This window comes from Mustela lutreola, chromosome 12 (assembly GCF_030435805.1).
Source record: "Mustela lutreola isolate mMusLut2 chromosome 12, mMusLut2.pri, whole genome shotgun sequence".
Taxonomy (NCBI): domain Eukaryota; kingdom Metazoa; phylum Chordata; class Mammalia; order Carnivora; family Mustelidae; genus Mustela; species Mustela lutreola.
This window is the reverse complement of record NC_081301.1, coordinates 7609838-7625689: the sequence shown is the minus strand read 5'-3', so window position 1 is coordinate 7625689 and position 15852 is coordinate 7609838. Positions and strand designations below refer to the sequence as shown.

The 15852-nt window shown below is 52.4% G+C and overlaps 1 protein-coding gene across 3 annotated transcripts in view; it reads left to right on the top strand.

Annotated features, from left to right (window-relative positions):
- The window catches only part of STXBP1 (syntaxin binding protein 1), a 74107-nt gene extending 58993 nt beyond the window's left edge, over positions 1-15114 (top strand). Inside the window, exons 16-20 of one of the 3 annotated variants that reach the window (XM_059143311.1) lie at positions 1029-1130; positions 3157-3242; positions 6083-6237; positions 7782-7907; positions 13170-15114. In XM_059143311.1, the coding sequence (XP_058999294.1) occupies positions 1029-1130; positions 3157-3242; positions 6083-6237; positions 7782-7891 (453 nt within the window). In that variant the 3' untranslated portion in view covers positions 7892-7907; positions 13170-15114. The remainder of the gene's footprint in view (positions 1-1028; positions 1131-3156; positions 3243-6082; positions 6238-7781; positions 7908-13169) is intronic. The other 2 variants (XM_059143312.1, XM_059143313.1) reach the window with 2 other exon arrangements.
- Positions 15115-15852: the final 738 nt, after the last annotated feature.

Here is a 15852-nt window from a genome sequence, read left to right as displayed (position 1 = left end):
CCTCTGGGTCTTGAGGTTAGTCTGGCTCAGCATACCTTTGCACACCCAGGTCTAGCATCTTCTGTGAGGGCAAGAACACAATGCTTAGCATCAAGCAGGTTTGCCACTTGGTCCTTCACTGGTGATGATTCAGAACCAGGCCAGGACAGGGTGTCTGGGAAGCCCAGCCACACAGCACAGGGACTCCAGAACTGGAGGAGGAGGCCTGAGCCCTCTTCAGAGCTCTCTGCTAGGAACCTCAGTGTATAGCTTCTTCCTAGGGTTGTCAGTCACACAGCAGTGCCCTAACGCCGGAGTTGAAATTGTACTTCTTTTGGAATCTTAGAGTCAAAAACTTTGTCCTGGAGTCCAGACCAGGGACCTCGAACTGGATATAGTTTGGTGTTTTTAGACCTTTGTTCACAAGAGGCACCCAAATAGGAGTGGAGATGGTTTACTTGTGCACCTGGACTGTTGAAGCAAAATCAAAGACCAAGTCCTATCTAAAGCAGCATCTTCTCCTATAATTAAAAGCAAACTCTGTTTGTAACAATCAGGATTTTTTTTTTTTCCAAGATTTTATTTATTTTACAGAGACGGGAGGCAGGGAGGGAGAGAGTGTATTTGCCAGTTGGGGGAGGGGCAGACGGAGAAGGAATCTCAAGCAGACTCCCCGCTGAGCACAGAGCCTGAAGCGGGGCTCAATCCCATGACCCTGTGATCATGACCTGAGCTGAAACCAAGAGTCAGACACTTGACTGACTGAGCCTCCCGGGGCCCCACTACCAGGATTTATCTGAATGCCACTTATATGTTTGATCCACATTTGTCATTTTTAATGGCTTTAAAGAACCAAGTTTGCTCCAAGTTCTTGGGCAAAAGCCTAAGAGGCACATGCTGAACTTTTCCAGGAAAACCCCTCCCACTTTGTACTCTGCCTGTGCTGACTCTTGGAAGGAGTCCTCAGGAGCAATTTCCAAGGGCCAGCAAAGTCTCAGGGGCCCAAATGACCCATGACTCCATCTAATCTCACATGTGTTTGCCCTCAGTCCACACTGCGCCGTAGGAGCAAGCCAGAGCGGAAGGAGCGCATCAGCGAGCAGACCTACCAGCTCTCGCGGTGGACTCCGATCATTAAAGACATCATGGAGGTCAGCAAGGAAGGGCTGTGTGGGTGTGGGGGCGATAGCCAGGGCCAGGGCTCTTCACGTCCAAGCCTAGAGGCCTGTGGCTTCACCTGCTGTGGGGCGGCAGGGATAGCTTGGGCTTATCTGTCCAGGAGGATTTGTATCCGATCTTAGGGCTCTTTTAGGCCCCACAGCCTTGTCCTGAGGGTTTAGGAAGAGGTTATTAGATGCAGACCCCCGTGACCCCTATGACATAGCCCCATAGTAGAGACCCCTCGATGGTGCTGTATCCAAAGAACCAAACACATCCCAGCATGTACACGTCAGATGGGTAGCAGGTGCCTCTCCAAGGGTGCAGGTGTGGAGTGGCCTTAGGGATGCGACCTGAGCCAGTCCTTCCCTAAGACTCCGCATCAGTCAGGGACCCCACAGGCGTGCTTCTGCCTCTGCTCTTCTGTTCACATCCATCCCTTGCCTGTGGTGCTCTCCCTCTCCACTTCTGAGCCCTGCCTTCCTTCAAAGTCCCCGTCAGCTCTGACTGTTCCCACACACTGCCCCTGTCTGACCGCCCAGCACCACAGAGGCTGCCCCGGTCTCCTGTAGTGTGTGTCGGGGATACCCTTTACATATACGTATCCGTTCAGTGTTTGGCGTCAGCTTTTTATACCTCGACCTCTGCCTTCACCTCGTGTCCTTTGGCTCAGTCCCTTGCATATAGTACATGTTTCGTATTTGTGAATGTGAGTTGTCCTTCTGCTCTCTGTTTGTAGCTCAGAGAAACCCTGCTTAGAATCCTGCCTCATAGATCTCTGGCGTGGGTCTTGGAGCTACGCTGTCCAGCTCCTGCTCTCTATAGGTGGACAAGACTGGGGTCCTGACAATGAAGGGTCTTTCCCAGAATTCCTTTGTCAATTCAAACAGTCCATGTTCCTGCTGACTTATATGTTAAAATAAGTATATTTTAAATGTGTGTACTGAGTCAACTTCCTATTTTTATTTTTTTATTTTATTTTTTTTAAAGATTTTATTTATTTATTTGACAGAGAGAAATCATTATTTGACGGAGAGGCAGGCAGAGAGAGAGAGAGAGAGAGGAGGAAGCAGGCTCCCTGCTGAGCAGAGAGCCCGATGCGGGACTCGATCCCAGAGCCCGATGCGGGACTCGATCCCAGGACCCTGAGATCATGACCTGAGCCGAAGGCAGCGGCCTAATCCACTGAGCCACCCAGGCGCCCCAACTTCCTATTTTTAAACCCACAATCCCAAAGGATGGGTGAACATGAACATCTAGAAACCAATCACATTTCTTTGCAGTGTAATTAAAGCCCACCCCTCTGTCTCATGTGCTCCTTTGTCCTCTGCTTCCTTTTCCTTCCCCTCCCCCCAGCCCCCTGAAGACATGTGTAGGCTTCACATGGTAGCTGTTAAGAGGAGTGGAGATTTCTAGGCAGCAGGAGGTGCATAGCTGGAATCCACCCACCACATAATTAAACCCTTGGAAAACTGAAGGTGTAAGGTTTGGTCTTGCCTGTGAGATTCTGCCTGTGCCTAGATTCTACAAGACTGAAGGCAAGTGTCAGGATTTTTTTGGACAGAATGCGGCATCCGCACCTCACATAGAATATAAAAGAAAAAGAAAAAACAGAAGAGAATCAAGGAAAATTAATGTGGTCTGGTTTTGCTTAAGGTTATTTTTTTTAATAATCTCTGCACCCAACATGGGCCTTGGATTCAGGACCCCAAGGTCAAGAGTCGCCTGCTCTTCCAACTGAGCCAACCAGGCTCCCCACTGCAGTTTTTATTTTTTAAACTTCTCTTAAAGAAGCAGACCTGTAGACTGATCTCAGTGCACCAGACTGTTGTAGAGCGTCTGGCCCTGCGGAGCACAACACGAGGCATCTGCAACGGGCAGCAGGGCGGGGGAGCTCTGGTCGTTGCAAACTTGGCCGTGTCACTGTGCTAAGGGACTTGTTCTTTGAATCATCTTGCCTTGGTTCTGTCAGCCCTTCTCAAACAAATGGCAAAATCCAAAGATCTCTTTTCTTTCCAGGACACTATTGAAGACAAACTTGATACCAAGCACTACCCTTACATCTCTACGCGCTCCTCTGCCTCCTTTAGTACCACCGCAGTCAGGTGAGTGAGAACCCTGAGCCAGTGAGGGGGAGAAGTGGGACCATCTCTGGTACATTGTCAGCCACAGGGTAGTTCTGTTAGGAAGCAGCAATATCCACAGGAACCCTCCCACTGCTTCTCATCACAGCCGGAGCGCAGGCCCTTCACCCTCCGGCTCCCACTCCACTCTGACTCATTCCTTACTCCTCCCTTCGTTCTCTCCACTTCTGCCATGCTAGCTTCCTTCTCTGCATACAGGCTTACTTCTGCCTCAGGACCTTTGCACTTGCTTTCCCCTCTGCCTGAAATGATCTGTCCCCAGTATATCTACTGGTATATCTACGTGGCTTGCCCCTTATCTCCTCCACCTTCCCTAACTATCCTTTTAGACATTACACTACACCAGTGTTCCTAGCTGCACTATTCATAACAGCTCAAAAGTGGAAACCACCCAAATTTCCTTCAACAGATAAATGGGTAAACAAAACATGGTGTGTCCATACAATGGAATATTACCCAGCCAAAGAAAGGAATGAAGCACTGACATGTGCCACAACATAGGTGAAGCCTGGAAACACTATATGCAGTGTAAGAAGCCAGTCACAAAAGTCCACACGTTGAAATGTCCAGAGTGGGCAAGTCTGTAGAGACAGAAAGTAGAAGAGAGATTGCTGGGGATGGGGAGTGACTGCTAATGGGTATGGACTTTCTTTCTGGGGTGATGAAAATAGCCTGAAATTGGTGACGGTCCATGGTTCCGTGACTGTACTGAAGGCCACTGAATTGCACGTATCGAATGAGGGAATCGCAGGACGTGAATGATCTCTCAGTAAAGGTGTTATAGAAAATAAAGAAAAAAAGTGCTAGCCTCCCCCCAGTACCTCGTCTCCCCTGTTCCTTTTCTGTCCGCTCCGTAGTTTAAACCAGCACGACATCAAGTGTTTGCGTTTCTCTTGTTTATGGCCAATCTCCCCCAGCTAGAATGTCAGCCTTGTGAGAGTGAGGATTTGTGTTGCTAAAACAGAGCCTGGCACAAAGTAGATGCTCAGTGTGTTCTGCTTTCACTTGTGATGAGTTACTTCTAGAGTTAATTAAGAAGGGGATGGACACGTGGTCTGCACAGAGCTGCATTTCTCCGAATCATTCTTGATGGATATGTAGATGGTGGAAGTGTGGATGCCTTGGGTTTACTGGGTTTACACACCTGGTGGTGCTCAGACGTTTCAGCTTGGAGTTGAAAGTAGATTGCAATCCATGCTTCTTTCCCCGGGTTCTCCAGCACTCCATCTTCTTGGTCACTCACGGCATCTTCCAGGATCTGTTTTCAGAAGCATGTCCTCTTTTTCCCCTCCTTGCCGAGCCTCGGGAAGCCTGCTTTGCTCTGTGATGAGCCTTGAAGGCTTTTCGCCTCCAGGCTCTTCCTGACCTCTCTCGTCCGTGTGGTCCAGGCTGTTCCCTGACCCAGAGCAGCACCTTTCCTGGGGTGGCAGCCGGCCAGGGTGCCGCTGTTTTTCTCCAACAGCGAGAGCCTGGTGTGGCTCCTGGCAGCTGCCAGTGAACACCTGAGCTTGGAACAGGAGCTCACAGCTCCTAAGAGGGCGTGCCGGGGCCCTGGACTAGCACGCCCTGCCGGATGACCTCCCCATGCTCCCTGCTCGTGCTCTGCCTGCCCATCTTCTCTCTTGCCTCCCAGCCCTCACTTTCAGACCTTATCCCGGGCTGAGGCTGGAGGCCCACGTGGCCCCTGTGGCATTGCGCATCCCCTCTGACACCAGTGGAGGCCGGATGTTGATTGCCAACGTCGGGGTGAAATTCAAAATTCCCGGTAGTGCTGCAGTGAGGCGGGCTGACGGTGGCAGGCTGTCAAAGGATTCTCTCTCTGGGTTGACCCCCAGCACCTTCAGGATTGGAAAGTGACTTTAATGCTGTCAAGAGTCAGGGATAAGGGTGGAAATTTCAGTAGAGACTCGCTCTCCTTGTTTTGCTTTTTGTTTTGTTTCCCCCATTTTCTTAACCTGGAAGCAACTCATTTCTCGTTATTTCTAAGGATAAGGTGAACACTTTCTAAGAGAAGCCCAGGGGCAGGGGAACCCCTCTGGGAACCGTCCCACCACTGAAATGCCTTTCAGGGGCAGCTCAGTGTCCCATCTCTTGGGAAGACTTCTTCAGTGAGGCCCAAATGGTGCTAGAAGGCCCTCCCCTGTGTGTGTCCCGGTAGCACTGAGCTCCCCTGTGTGTGTCCTGGTAGCACTGAGCTTGCCTGTGTGTGTCCCGGTAGCACTGAGCTCCTCGGTAGCACGATCCCAGCCTGCTTCCTCCTCCCCACCCACCCCAGTTAAGCCGCGAGCTCTTGGTGGACACAGCTGACTCGCCCTCAGGTTGCCACTCCGGTGCTGGGGGAGACCGTGGCCTGTGCTCAGTGCGGGAATCCGCATCAACCTGAAGACGGCCCGTGTCTCCGTCGTCACCGCTCACTGCCGGCAGAGTGTCCCAGACACGTCCAGAAACCTGTACGCTCGAGAGCAGAAGCCCCTCAACCACCGTGAGGGGCGAAGCTGTGGGATGTAACATGTCAAACTTTAAAGCTAACTTGAGCCTGCCTGTCGCCTGTATGTTTCCAAGAGAGTGACAGGCTCACAGCATGGGCCGCCAGACCCTCTGATAACGTGCACAGCGGCTCAGCTGGACCAACACTTCTACTACTCTGTTCCGGTCACTGGTGTGCAGACGAATGTGTGAATAAGTCATTGAGGTATGGAATACTAAATACTTCAGTGCAGATAAACATAATTAATCTCTCTCTCTCTCTCCCTCTCTCTCCCTCCCTCCCTCTCCTCTTTTCCCTCTCCCCGGGACCCCAGCGCCCGCTACGGGCACTGGCATAAGAATAAGGCCCCAGGGGAGTACCGCAGTGGTCCCCGCCTCATTATTTTCATCCTTGGGGGCGTGAGCCTGAATGAGATGCGTTGTGCTTACGAGGTGACCCAAGCCAATGGAAAGTGGGAAGTGCTAATAGGTGAGTGGGGGCGTGTACTCCCGACGGAAGGGGCTGCTTCATCGCACTCTGACCCATTCCATGCTTCGGTGTTTCATTCTGTCTTCGATTCTCCATTGCCCCTGCAAAACTTAGTCTCTAGCCACGTTTGTGGACAGCCGCAGCTAAGGGGCCAAGGGTTCTTTCCTCCTGTCTGCACTGGGTCTCGTGATGCGAGGCAGCTGCAAGCGGTGGGGAGCGCCCGATCACAGACTCCAACACGCCCAGACTCCCGTCCCTGCTCGGCCACTGCCAAGTGGGTCACCTTGAGCAAGTGCCCCACCTCTGGGTGGACCGTGATTTCCTTACCCAACCCAGCGGGGTTAAGAACACCCACTTATAATAAGCCTTACGCTGAGCCTGAGGTGGGACTTTGCATTTTCCTAGCATTGGGCCTCATATCCGGAAGACGCTTAATGAATGGAAGGTAAATTTTCGCCCCCTCCTTTACGTGTCAGTTGGAGACGGACAGACACAGCGTGAGAGCAGATATTGCCCGAAACATACTGCCCGACTGCCGGACTCTGCGAAGGGGCCCCGCCGCCTTACAGTTCCTACCACTTCTAGGTCGGCCGTACCCTTTCTGGTGTTTCCTTTCAAGAAGAAAGGAAGCAACTCATTAGAGCTGAATTAAGGCGGTGGAAGACTTTACTGCTTTCCACAGTTTCTAGGGCTGGCAGGGGAAGAGCAAGCTGAGAAAAATCATGCTTTCTCTCAATGCCTTTTTTGGCCCCATCTTGCCCTTAACAAAATGGATTACACCTGCCCAGGGAGCCTCTTGACCTTGATTGACTAAAGGCTGTCAGCACATACTGCCCTAGCCTTTCCCTCACCTCTACAAGCTGTGTCCATTTTACACCTCTGCTTTGGGGCAACCCGGTCACAGTGCCCTCCAGCTCTCAGAGTGACCAGGTTCTGCAGACCAGTCCATGTGGCCATTCCCAGGTGTGTCAAGATGGACCTCGCACTGTCGACCCCTTTCTAGAGACCACCATTCAGTGGAGAGATTGGACATCCTCTCCTCCCCCTCCCCACTCCCTGGAACTTCCCCACCTGGTCACTACTTCTCCCTGTACTGTTTTCTCCTTTTTGTTACATGGACCCCGTGATAAAGCTATCTCCTACTCGTGTGTGTGTGTGTGTGTGTGTGTGTGTTGCATGCACACGTCTGATAATTTTCAGCTCAAATGCAGCTTTCCTGGGCAGAAGCTGTCACAGCCAGGCTTTGATGTAAATCTCCCACTTCGACTTTGGTCCTGACTGGCAGTTCCCTGTTGGGGGGGCGGAACCCCGGGGAGAGAAAGTTGCCCTGATTCACAGAGCGGCCTTGCGCAGACAGCTGACGTCCGCAGCGTGGCCTCACCCGCTTTGTGCATGCCGGCTGTCCTGGAGGCCTGTGTGTGTGTGCGCGTGCTCGCGTCCTGCTTTCTCGTACCTCATTGGCTGCATAAAATGTAGGCCTGAGTTGGCATGTTCCTATAACGTACCGTTGTTCAAGCAGTCAGCTGGACTCTGTTCTCCCGCAGGTTCTACTCACATTCTCACTCCCACCAAATTTCTCATGGACCTGAGACACCCCGACTTCAGGGAGTCCTCTAGGGTATCTTTTGAGGATCAGGCTCCAACAATGGAGTGAGAGCCAAAGAAACAAAGTAAAAGCAGCTTATTACAGAAAAGAAACTCTTCCATTCTGAAGGGTTTTCTTTGATTATTCCGTCACACTTTTTCTTTCTTTTTCCCTTTTTAGTTTATTTATTTGATTTTTCTTTCAATAAGAAAATGCTTGCAGTTCTTAACACCGATTGAAAATGTGTCCGGTGCTGCCTTCACAGACCCTGCCGCGAGAGCCTCTGGGCCCCGGCCTGCCAGCTCACTCGGGCCCTGCGTCACCTGCTACTCAGGCAGTGCCGCCCCCTGGGTTTTAATCCGAAAGTGCTCGTAACTGCTGCGACCAGTCCTTCAGAGGAGCTGAAGCTGAGGGAGGCCGGAGGCGTGTGTGGCTTGCGAGCCTGCCGGCCCCTGCCTTGGGGATGGGGACCAGGCAGGGGACACATAGCATCCCGCCTTTGGGGGTGGGAACTAGAGCGTGAGGCCTGCAGGCATTCGAGGGACCACCCTCAGAAGGCAGAGGTCCAGTAGAGACATCCGCAGGCACCCGATCATGAAGGAGGCTCGTTGGAGCGCGTCAGAGCATGTCAGAAAAAGGACCTGGAAAGTCCTTTTTCCCAGGACAGGCACTCAGCTCGAGGAACAGTTTCTAAGCGGTGATGGGGTCACGAGCCACTGTGTACTTGGTGAACCCCAGCCGCCACTGGAAAGCTCAGGTCTCATGTTGGTCTGGGGGAAACGGCCCTTAGTAGTCACTGACCCTTTCAGTGATCGCTTTTATTTTCATTCTCCTGTGGATTTTCCCCAGAGCTGAGTCATCATAGCCCCCTCTCCCACTGAAGTCTCTTCGTGAGATCTGAGAATCTTTTGGTTAAAACCCGTTCCTCACACAGTGTGCTGTTCGAGGGACTGTGCCTTCTCTCTCCTACCATGCTTGTGCCTTTACCTGTTACCCAGGAAGCCCGTGTCTGTCCGGGAGGTTGTCTAGCTTTTGTTCTTGCCCTCACTCCCTCCTCTCTCTTGCCACCCATCCCGGGTGTGTCACGTGACAGACGGTTCCTGAAGAACTCCACTGTGGCATTAGTCACTCTGTGGCTCTCGAATGCAGTTTGGGATGAGGCCACACTCTGTGTGCCTGACTTCGGGCACTCTACTGACGGTGTTCCCGGACCCCCCATCCCTCACCCAGGCTGAGATGTGGTCCAGAGAGTCGTGGAGCAGGAGTCACCTGCGGGCAGTGGCGAGGCCGGGACCGGAGACCCAGCTCTGCCGGGAGCACCTGTGGGACTGTAGGAGGTCCCCCCACCCCCTCCCATGCACACAGTATGCAGAAAGGAGAGAGGCTGGATCGCAGGGCCCCAGGCACCTCGAGCTCTGACCATCTAATTCAGTAATTCAGCTCGGGGGCCTCAGTCTGCAGGCCCGCACTCATGCATTTGCAGTCTGATGAACTTCAGGGGACTGGGCCATCGGAACCATGACCAGGAAGCACCAGAAGCGTGCTTGTTTGTGTAAAGAGAACGTGCTTGGGCCAAAAAAGGACTCGCTTTAAAGGTCGGAACAGGCAGCTGTGCAGCTTATCTCCTCTTTCCTCCCTGTGGCTGAGAGGGGGCTCCCCCGGGCAGGAGTGGGGGAGAAGCTGCCGGTGGGATGGCCGTGGCTCTGGGCTGCCCCCCCCCCTGTCCTGCCCAGCTGCCTTCCCCTAGAAAGTGCAGCCAGTAGGTGGTGAATAAAAGCAATTGTTAAAAAATAGTCATTGTTTAAAAAAAAAAGTCATTGTTCAGAAGAAGTACCTTGGTCGGTTGGTAATCAGAGACATCTGGTTCTGTGTACAGATGGCAGGGGGGCGATCGGCATTCGCTGCAGGATATATTTTAGGACTTACAGGACAGATGCTGAGTCTGGCTGCAGCAGTGGCAGACCCCTTACAGGGTCTGAAAGACTCAAACCCAGATCCCAGGCACTCCTGCTAGGATTCGCTCTGGGAGTCCCTGCTTCAGAAGCATCCCGTCCCTTGCAGGCTGGTTTCCTCTGTTTTGTGTTCAGTCAGCACAGAGGATCCTGGCTGCTGTCTGAGCAGAGAACACGAATAGACTCGAGTTGTATACTCTTGGCTTCTGGAATGCTTTGGGCGGGGGCAGAGTTGTGTTTTAGCGTTCTGTTAGGAAAAAGCAAGACAAGGACCCCTAATCCCGGGGAGGTTGGAAGGCAGGTAAAGATAGCACTTGACCCCTTCTGTTTTGACTATGCAGGTGACCAAAGACGAACACAGTGCAGGACAGGCGAGGGCAGGGGTTGTCTCCTGTCAATGTCAATGTCTGCAGTGACTTAGCTTCTAAGAGATGAGTTTTCCCACTCAGCAGTGGGTCAGGGTGTCCCTGGCGGACCCCGCTTGTGGCTACCAACACCCCCTCCGTCCTCTGGCGCCTCTCTTCCCCAGGTGCCGGTTGAAGGGAGCTGGTATGGTTAGCCGAAGTGCCCAGAGGCACCCAAGACTCACCTTAATCCCTTTAATCACTCGTCTCTCCATGTTGTCCAGAAGGGAAGTCTTTGCATTAGACCGTCACCCCCAGCTCTGGGGGGTTATGTTAGAAGTAGCAATCCCAAGGGAATGTCCAAGTTGCCATCCGAAGCCAGCGGAGGCGCTCCGAGAAGCTGTTACACAGCACTTGCCCTTGGGAGAAAGTTTTTGTTTTTTTACATTGAATGTTTTACTTTATTCCCAATTGGGAATCAATTGGAGTCAAGTCTCATTTTTCAGTGGGACTCAAATTTGAATGTGAATTCAGAGCCAGCCCATCGCCCAGCTGCCATTTAAGCATTCACTTGCACGTCCCCTGCTGGGGCCAGGAGCCCAGGTGCCCAGAGCTGAGACCAGTGGCATGGGTTCTGGGCCTGGCCGTGCCACCGAAGGGCCACAGACAAGCCCTCACTTAGGGCTTCATTCTCCCATCTTTAGGATGTGGAGTGGACCGGAGCTTGGTTCCCAAGCCTGGCAGATCGTCGGACTCCCCTGGGTTGCTCTGAAATGTACACATTGCCTGGTGCCTCCCTGGGTCGTCTGGGTTGGTAGGTCCGTTTTGGCCAAAGCCTGGAATGCCTAGACCGGCCGATCTCTAAGAACACTCTGAATTTCAGATTCTCTTAGGAAAGATATTGTCCTGGCAGAGCTCACTGTGTCTGGGCCACAGTGCTGCCTTCGGTGTGACTGTGTTTGGAGACCAGCGTTCAAATTTCTCAGTCTTATGGTTACAGAGCATAAGAGGGACCCTCAGAGCAGTTGACCCCCCATGTGATTCTGGAGGGTCTCCCTGGTCAGCTTCCCGGGGGTTCAAAACGTGGGTTTGCAGCGTGTGGGTCACAGGGTCACCCAGCTCTGTGTGCAGAGTTTGTGGTGGTGAAAATCTTGACCAAGGTATTAGAACAATACAGGTGATTGGGTGACAAAAGTTAGCTCTCAGGTGACTCAGATTAACACCAGCCAGTCTTAAAGACACCCACTGAATCTGGGCCCAGGAATTCCCAGGCCTGTTGCAGAGAAACTTCTCTCAGTCAGACTGGGAACACCAGATGGTCAGCTGTCAGATAGTAGAAAGCTCTGGGAGCATGGGTTCCTTAACCCTTTTCGGCCTCCCTGAGATCTTGAGTTTGCATGTAAGCAAGGCAGGGAGCATTCTGGGATGGGCATCTGACCAGAGGCTCCCTTTTGATTTTTCCAGTAAATCGAGACTTCTGCCTTGTTTCCTGGAACTCAGATGGATGGTGTGGAGGGCGGGCATTAGGGACGGTTTCTCTGGCAGGCGCACTCTTACTGCCTTTACCGGGAAAGACCCCAAGTTAATCTCGGCACAAAATATCCAGAGGCTTTCTAGAGGCACAGACTGCATGGAGTTGAGATTTGGAAGGCCCTCGCTCTGGCAGTAGTTCGCTGTTAAGGATTTGGCAGTGTTTGTTCCTGTTTTCTCGCTCGGGGAGTAGCCTTTGACCTTCTTTAGGACACCGAGGAAGATGAGTAAAGTCGCAGAAATGAGTCTGCTTTTGGTAGGTTTCAGGGAGGTCTGCAGAGCAATGGGTCAGCTTTCGAGGGCAGGGGCTGCTGCGGGCTATAAGTCCTCACTCGGGGCGGTGACAGGTGGCTAGGGCTTGAACTATTGTAGATGGGACGTTGGAAGAAGCCCCTTATGCCAGAAAGAGCTTTCCAAGTTTGCTGCGGGTCTGGACGGACCAGGCAGGCAGGTTCAAGACCTGCAGTTCCAGCAGTCACGGGTCAGCTGAGCGCATAGTGGTCGAAGGCACCGGGACCCTGGTACTTGGAATCACCCCCAACCAGCCAGCCAAAGCCTTCTTTTGCTCACCCTCAGGGTGGAAATCTGGCCCCTGCAGTTTCTGTCCCCACCCCACAGGCCCATGCCCTCGCCCGCACCTCCAGGGGGGCACATTTTCAAGTACGGCTCTTTTGTTCAGTTCTCTCCCACCGGGACCTCTTTCTTTGAAGCCCGCTGCTGCATGTGTGCCGGCCTCATGTTCACACACCGGTCACCTCTGTTCTGTTCCAGTAAAGTCCATGTCCAAGCCACACGGTCCATGCATCTTTTTTTATTGCACTTCTTAGCTCTCTTTCTCTCTCCTTATGAAAAAGGACTTCATTTATTTATTTTATTTTTTTATTTTTGCAGTAGAAGTATATCTAATTCCATTAGCTTAAGTTTTTTGCAAGCATTTCTAATCTCTTACAATGTGCGGTCTCTGCAAGGTAAGGCCTCAGGTACCCTGGCCCTTTCCCTTTCACGCCTGAGGTCCCACCCGCGAGGGCAGTACCAGCCCGCTGGATCCCCGAGGTCAGGGGCTTCCCCTGGGTGCCCTGCGCATCACTCCGTCCCTAGCAGGCACCATCCTTTCCACACACAGCCCCCTACCACCCCCGCCCCCTTCCCAGCCTTTCCCCTGCCAAATGGTTTGGAATTCCTCTCCCTGGCTTCACCTCGAGTGCAACAGAGAATCAGAAATGCAGCCGCCCCGTCCCCTGGCTGATGATGCTGAGCCCAGACGGAGAGGCGGGTTCCTTCCTTGATCTAGCCTGGGGCCCTGCCTGAGCCAGAGGATGTATTTTATTTATCTACAGCCCCCAAATGTCTCCCAGGCCTATTGTGATGTGGCCCCAACACCCTACCCCTGACCCCCTCCCTGTTTCCTCTAGACCAGGGTGTGGGTGGGGGAATGGGCGCAGAGCTGGGGAGCGGAGAGCAGGAAAGTAGACGCGGTGGGAACCAGAGCCAGCAAGCTCACTGTCTTTTCTGCCCCCCCAGGATCCACGCACATTCTCACCCCACAGAAACTTCTGGACACGCTGAAGAAACTGAATAAAACAGATGAAGAAATAAGCAGTTAAAAACATAAGCCACCCCTCCAAAAAACGAACCCTCTTCCCACAGTGCTCCGCAGCCCCTACCGCTGCCCGCCTCGGTTACTTTGCTGACCCCGTCCCTCCACTGCCTCCCCCAGCTCTGCACGCCCTGGCCGGCACTGTCGCCGCTGCGTTCTCGTGTTTAATGATGCCCTCTTCTTGTGTGAAACAAAAGAAAATAATGCATTGTGTTTTTTAAAAAGGGTATCCTCTACATGTGTCCTAAGAGGAAAGGTTCCCGCGTAAGGGACACACTGCTGGAGAAGTTGTAGAACTTTCTAGAATGAATGGACACCTTCTTCCCATTATTATGATTCCATGACCTTGTATATAACCCAGTGCGACATGCGCAAATTGCTTGAGTATGGGAAGGTAGACGTTTGGGTGTTTTACAAAATCCGTTTTGGGCTGTTCCTGGTTTTTTTTCAGGAATCACAGAGATGTCTGTTCCTGGAATATTTCAAACTGAGGATTAATCTGTTGGCTTCACTCCAGTTCTTACCCCCTCAGCCTGCTCTCATCCAGATAAACTTAGCAGTGAAAATCAGGTGACATCTTGTGAGGTTCGAGCTGGAAGCGACCTCTTAGCCTTCCCCAGAAGCTTACCATCCCTGTGCTGGGGCTGTGGGAGGGGCTGGAGGTGTTCCCATGAAGTCAGGCCTGGTGCCGGGCTGCCTGCCCAAAGCCCGTCACCACTCCCCGCCCCACCCCCCTCCTTTACAGCCTAAATCACAGTGCCCAGCGAGTGTGGAGCAAGTCCCACCAGGACCTTTGTCTCTTGGAGAAGCAGTTAGGCTGGGCTTTTTGCCAGACCCTTTCCTTCCCTGGGCACCACCCCCAACAGAGCTCCTCTTTCTCAGTGGGGTCAGCACGGGCAGAGCCCCAGGTGAGGAATGAACTAGATCGGAATCTGAGCAGAGGGCCCTTTCCTGTAGACAAAGGTCTGTGCCCCTAAGACTTCAAACCCCCCAGAAAAACAGCCCATTGGATTTATGCAGTCCCTGTTCCCACTCAGATTATCCTCAGTTTAAGATACTTCATAATACTTTATTTTGTGTCCTGTGGGGTCATACGTCGTCGTGCTTGTAAGAGAAAATGATCATTTTATTCTCTGTATAAAACTTAGCTCTAAAGCAAAAATGAAAGAAGCAAACGCAGAAAGGATGTCGCGTCATCCTCCAGACTCCGCAGCTCTCCGTTCTCCGGTGGTGAGCGCACCACGTGTCCTGCTGCTGGTGTCGCAAATTATGACAGTGGAAGTCACAAAAATGTCCCCTGCCCAGCCCCCCGCTGCCCTTGAACCCCTGCAGACTGTGTGCATATTACTGTCTCGTGATGTCCCTGCAGACGTGGTGTGTGCTAGCTCCACGCGGCCGCCCGCTCTCCTTTCGGAGCGCGTTCCTCGCCCTCCCCGGTAGACGCTTCGTGGTGTTCTCTTCTCAAGGCTTTGGAATCTCCCTGGCGCACTCAGATTAGTTTTCAGGCCCCTTCTCTCTGTCTCCCTTCTCCCCATGAAGATATCCCCGTTTCCTTAGGACAGAACTGTAGGTGCTTGCACTGGTTTGTTTCTTGCTGTCACTGCTTGTTTTGTCCCCTGCCCCTGACTCGACAGGGCTCACGCTTCAGGGCCTTGTGTGTCGAACATGTTGGGTTTCCTTTCTCTGTTATTTATATAAAAATAATTTATCAAAAGGATATTTTAAAAAAGCTAGTCTGTCTTGAAACTTGTTTACTTTGAAATTCTCAGAATCTCAGTGTTGGAAAGTATTGAAGCACAAACATGTATCATCTCCGTACCGTTCTGTACTAAAGCGCTCGAGTCTAATAAATCAATCAGTCAGCACCCATTCATGGTGTCCGCGATGGCTCCTGGTCTGGCTTTGCTCTGGAGAGTTGAAGGAGGAAGGCTTCTCCGGTGGCCTGTTTCAGATGAGACCGCCACCCCGGCTATGGCCCCAAGTCTTCTGGACCCCAGTCAGCATCGCTCACGTTAGGATCTGTAATGGTCTCCCTTTCAAGGACAGTTCACAAAGCTTGCCTTGGGCCCTGGGCAGCAACAGGGCACTGCTTGTGGCCAAGGGAGCTCTTTCTGGTCTTATTTGTCCTTATCAGAAAGGCGTCTCTACTCACAGACCGCAGATGCTCCCTGCTCAGCGGCCATACATTCAGGGCAAAAGGGCGATGAGGCACTTTATCCATCTGCCTGTTCTCCTCTCTTCCTGCTGCCACACCCTTGGCCTTATGAGCCTTCCAGATCAAAATCTGGTTCGCGTCCTATTGCTCTAGAAGCTTGTTCAGAATCTGGATGGACGGAGATGGGTTTGGCCTTGAGTTAGGGTTGGGGTCACACCGGAAACCTGCTGGAATAGGAGGCACAGGGAGTGGGGTTCTTTGTAGGAACTTCTGGTTCTGCTCTCTGGTCCTCAGTCACTGTCTCATTTAAATCCTGATCTCCTTCAAGGCATGAAGACATCTAACAGCTTGAGGCCAGTTGGCGGATGCTACAGCTCCTCGACCCAGCTGTCTGCTGGTGAGACTTGCCAGAAAGGGACGTAATGATGATGACGGTGACCATATATTGAGTC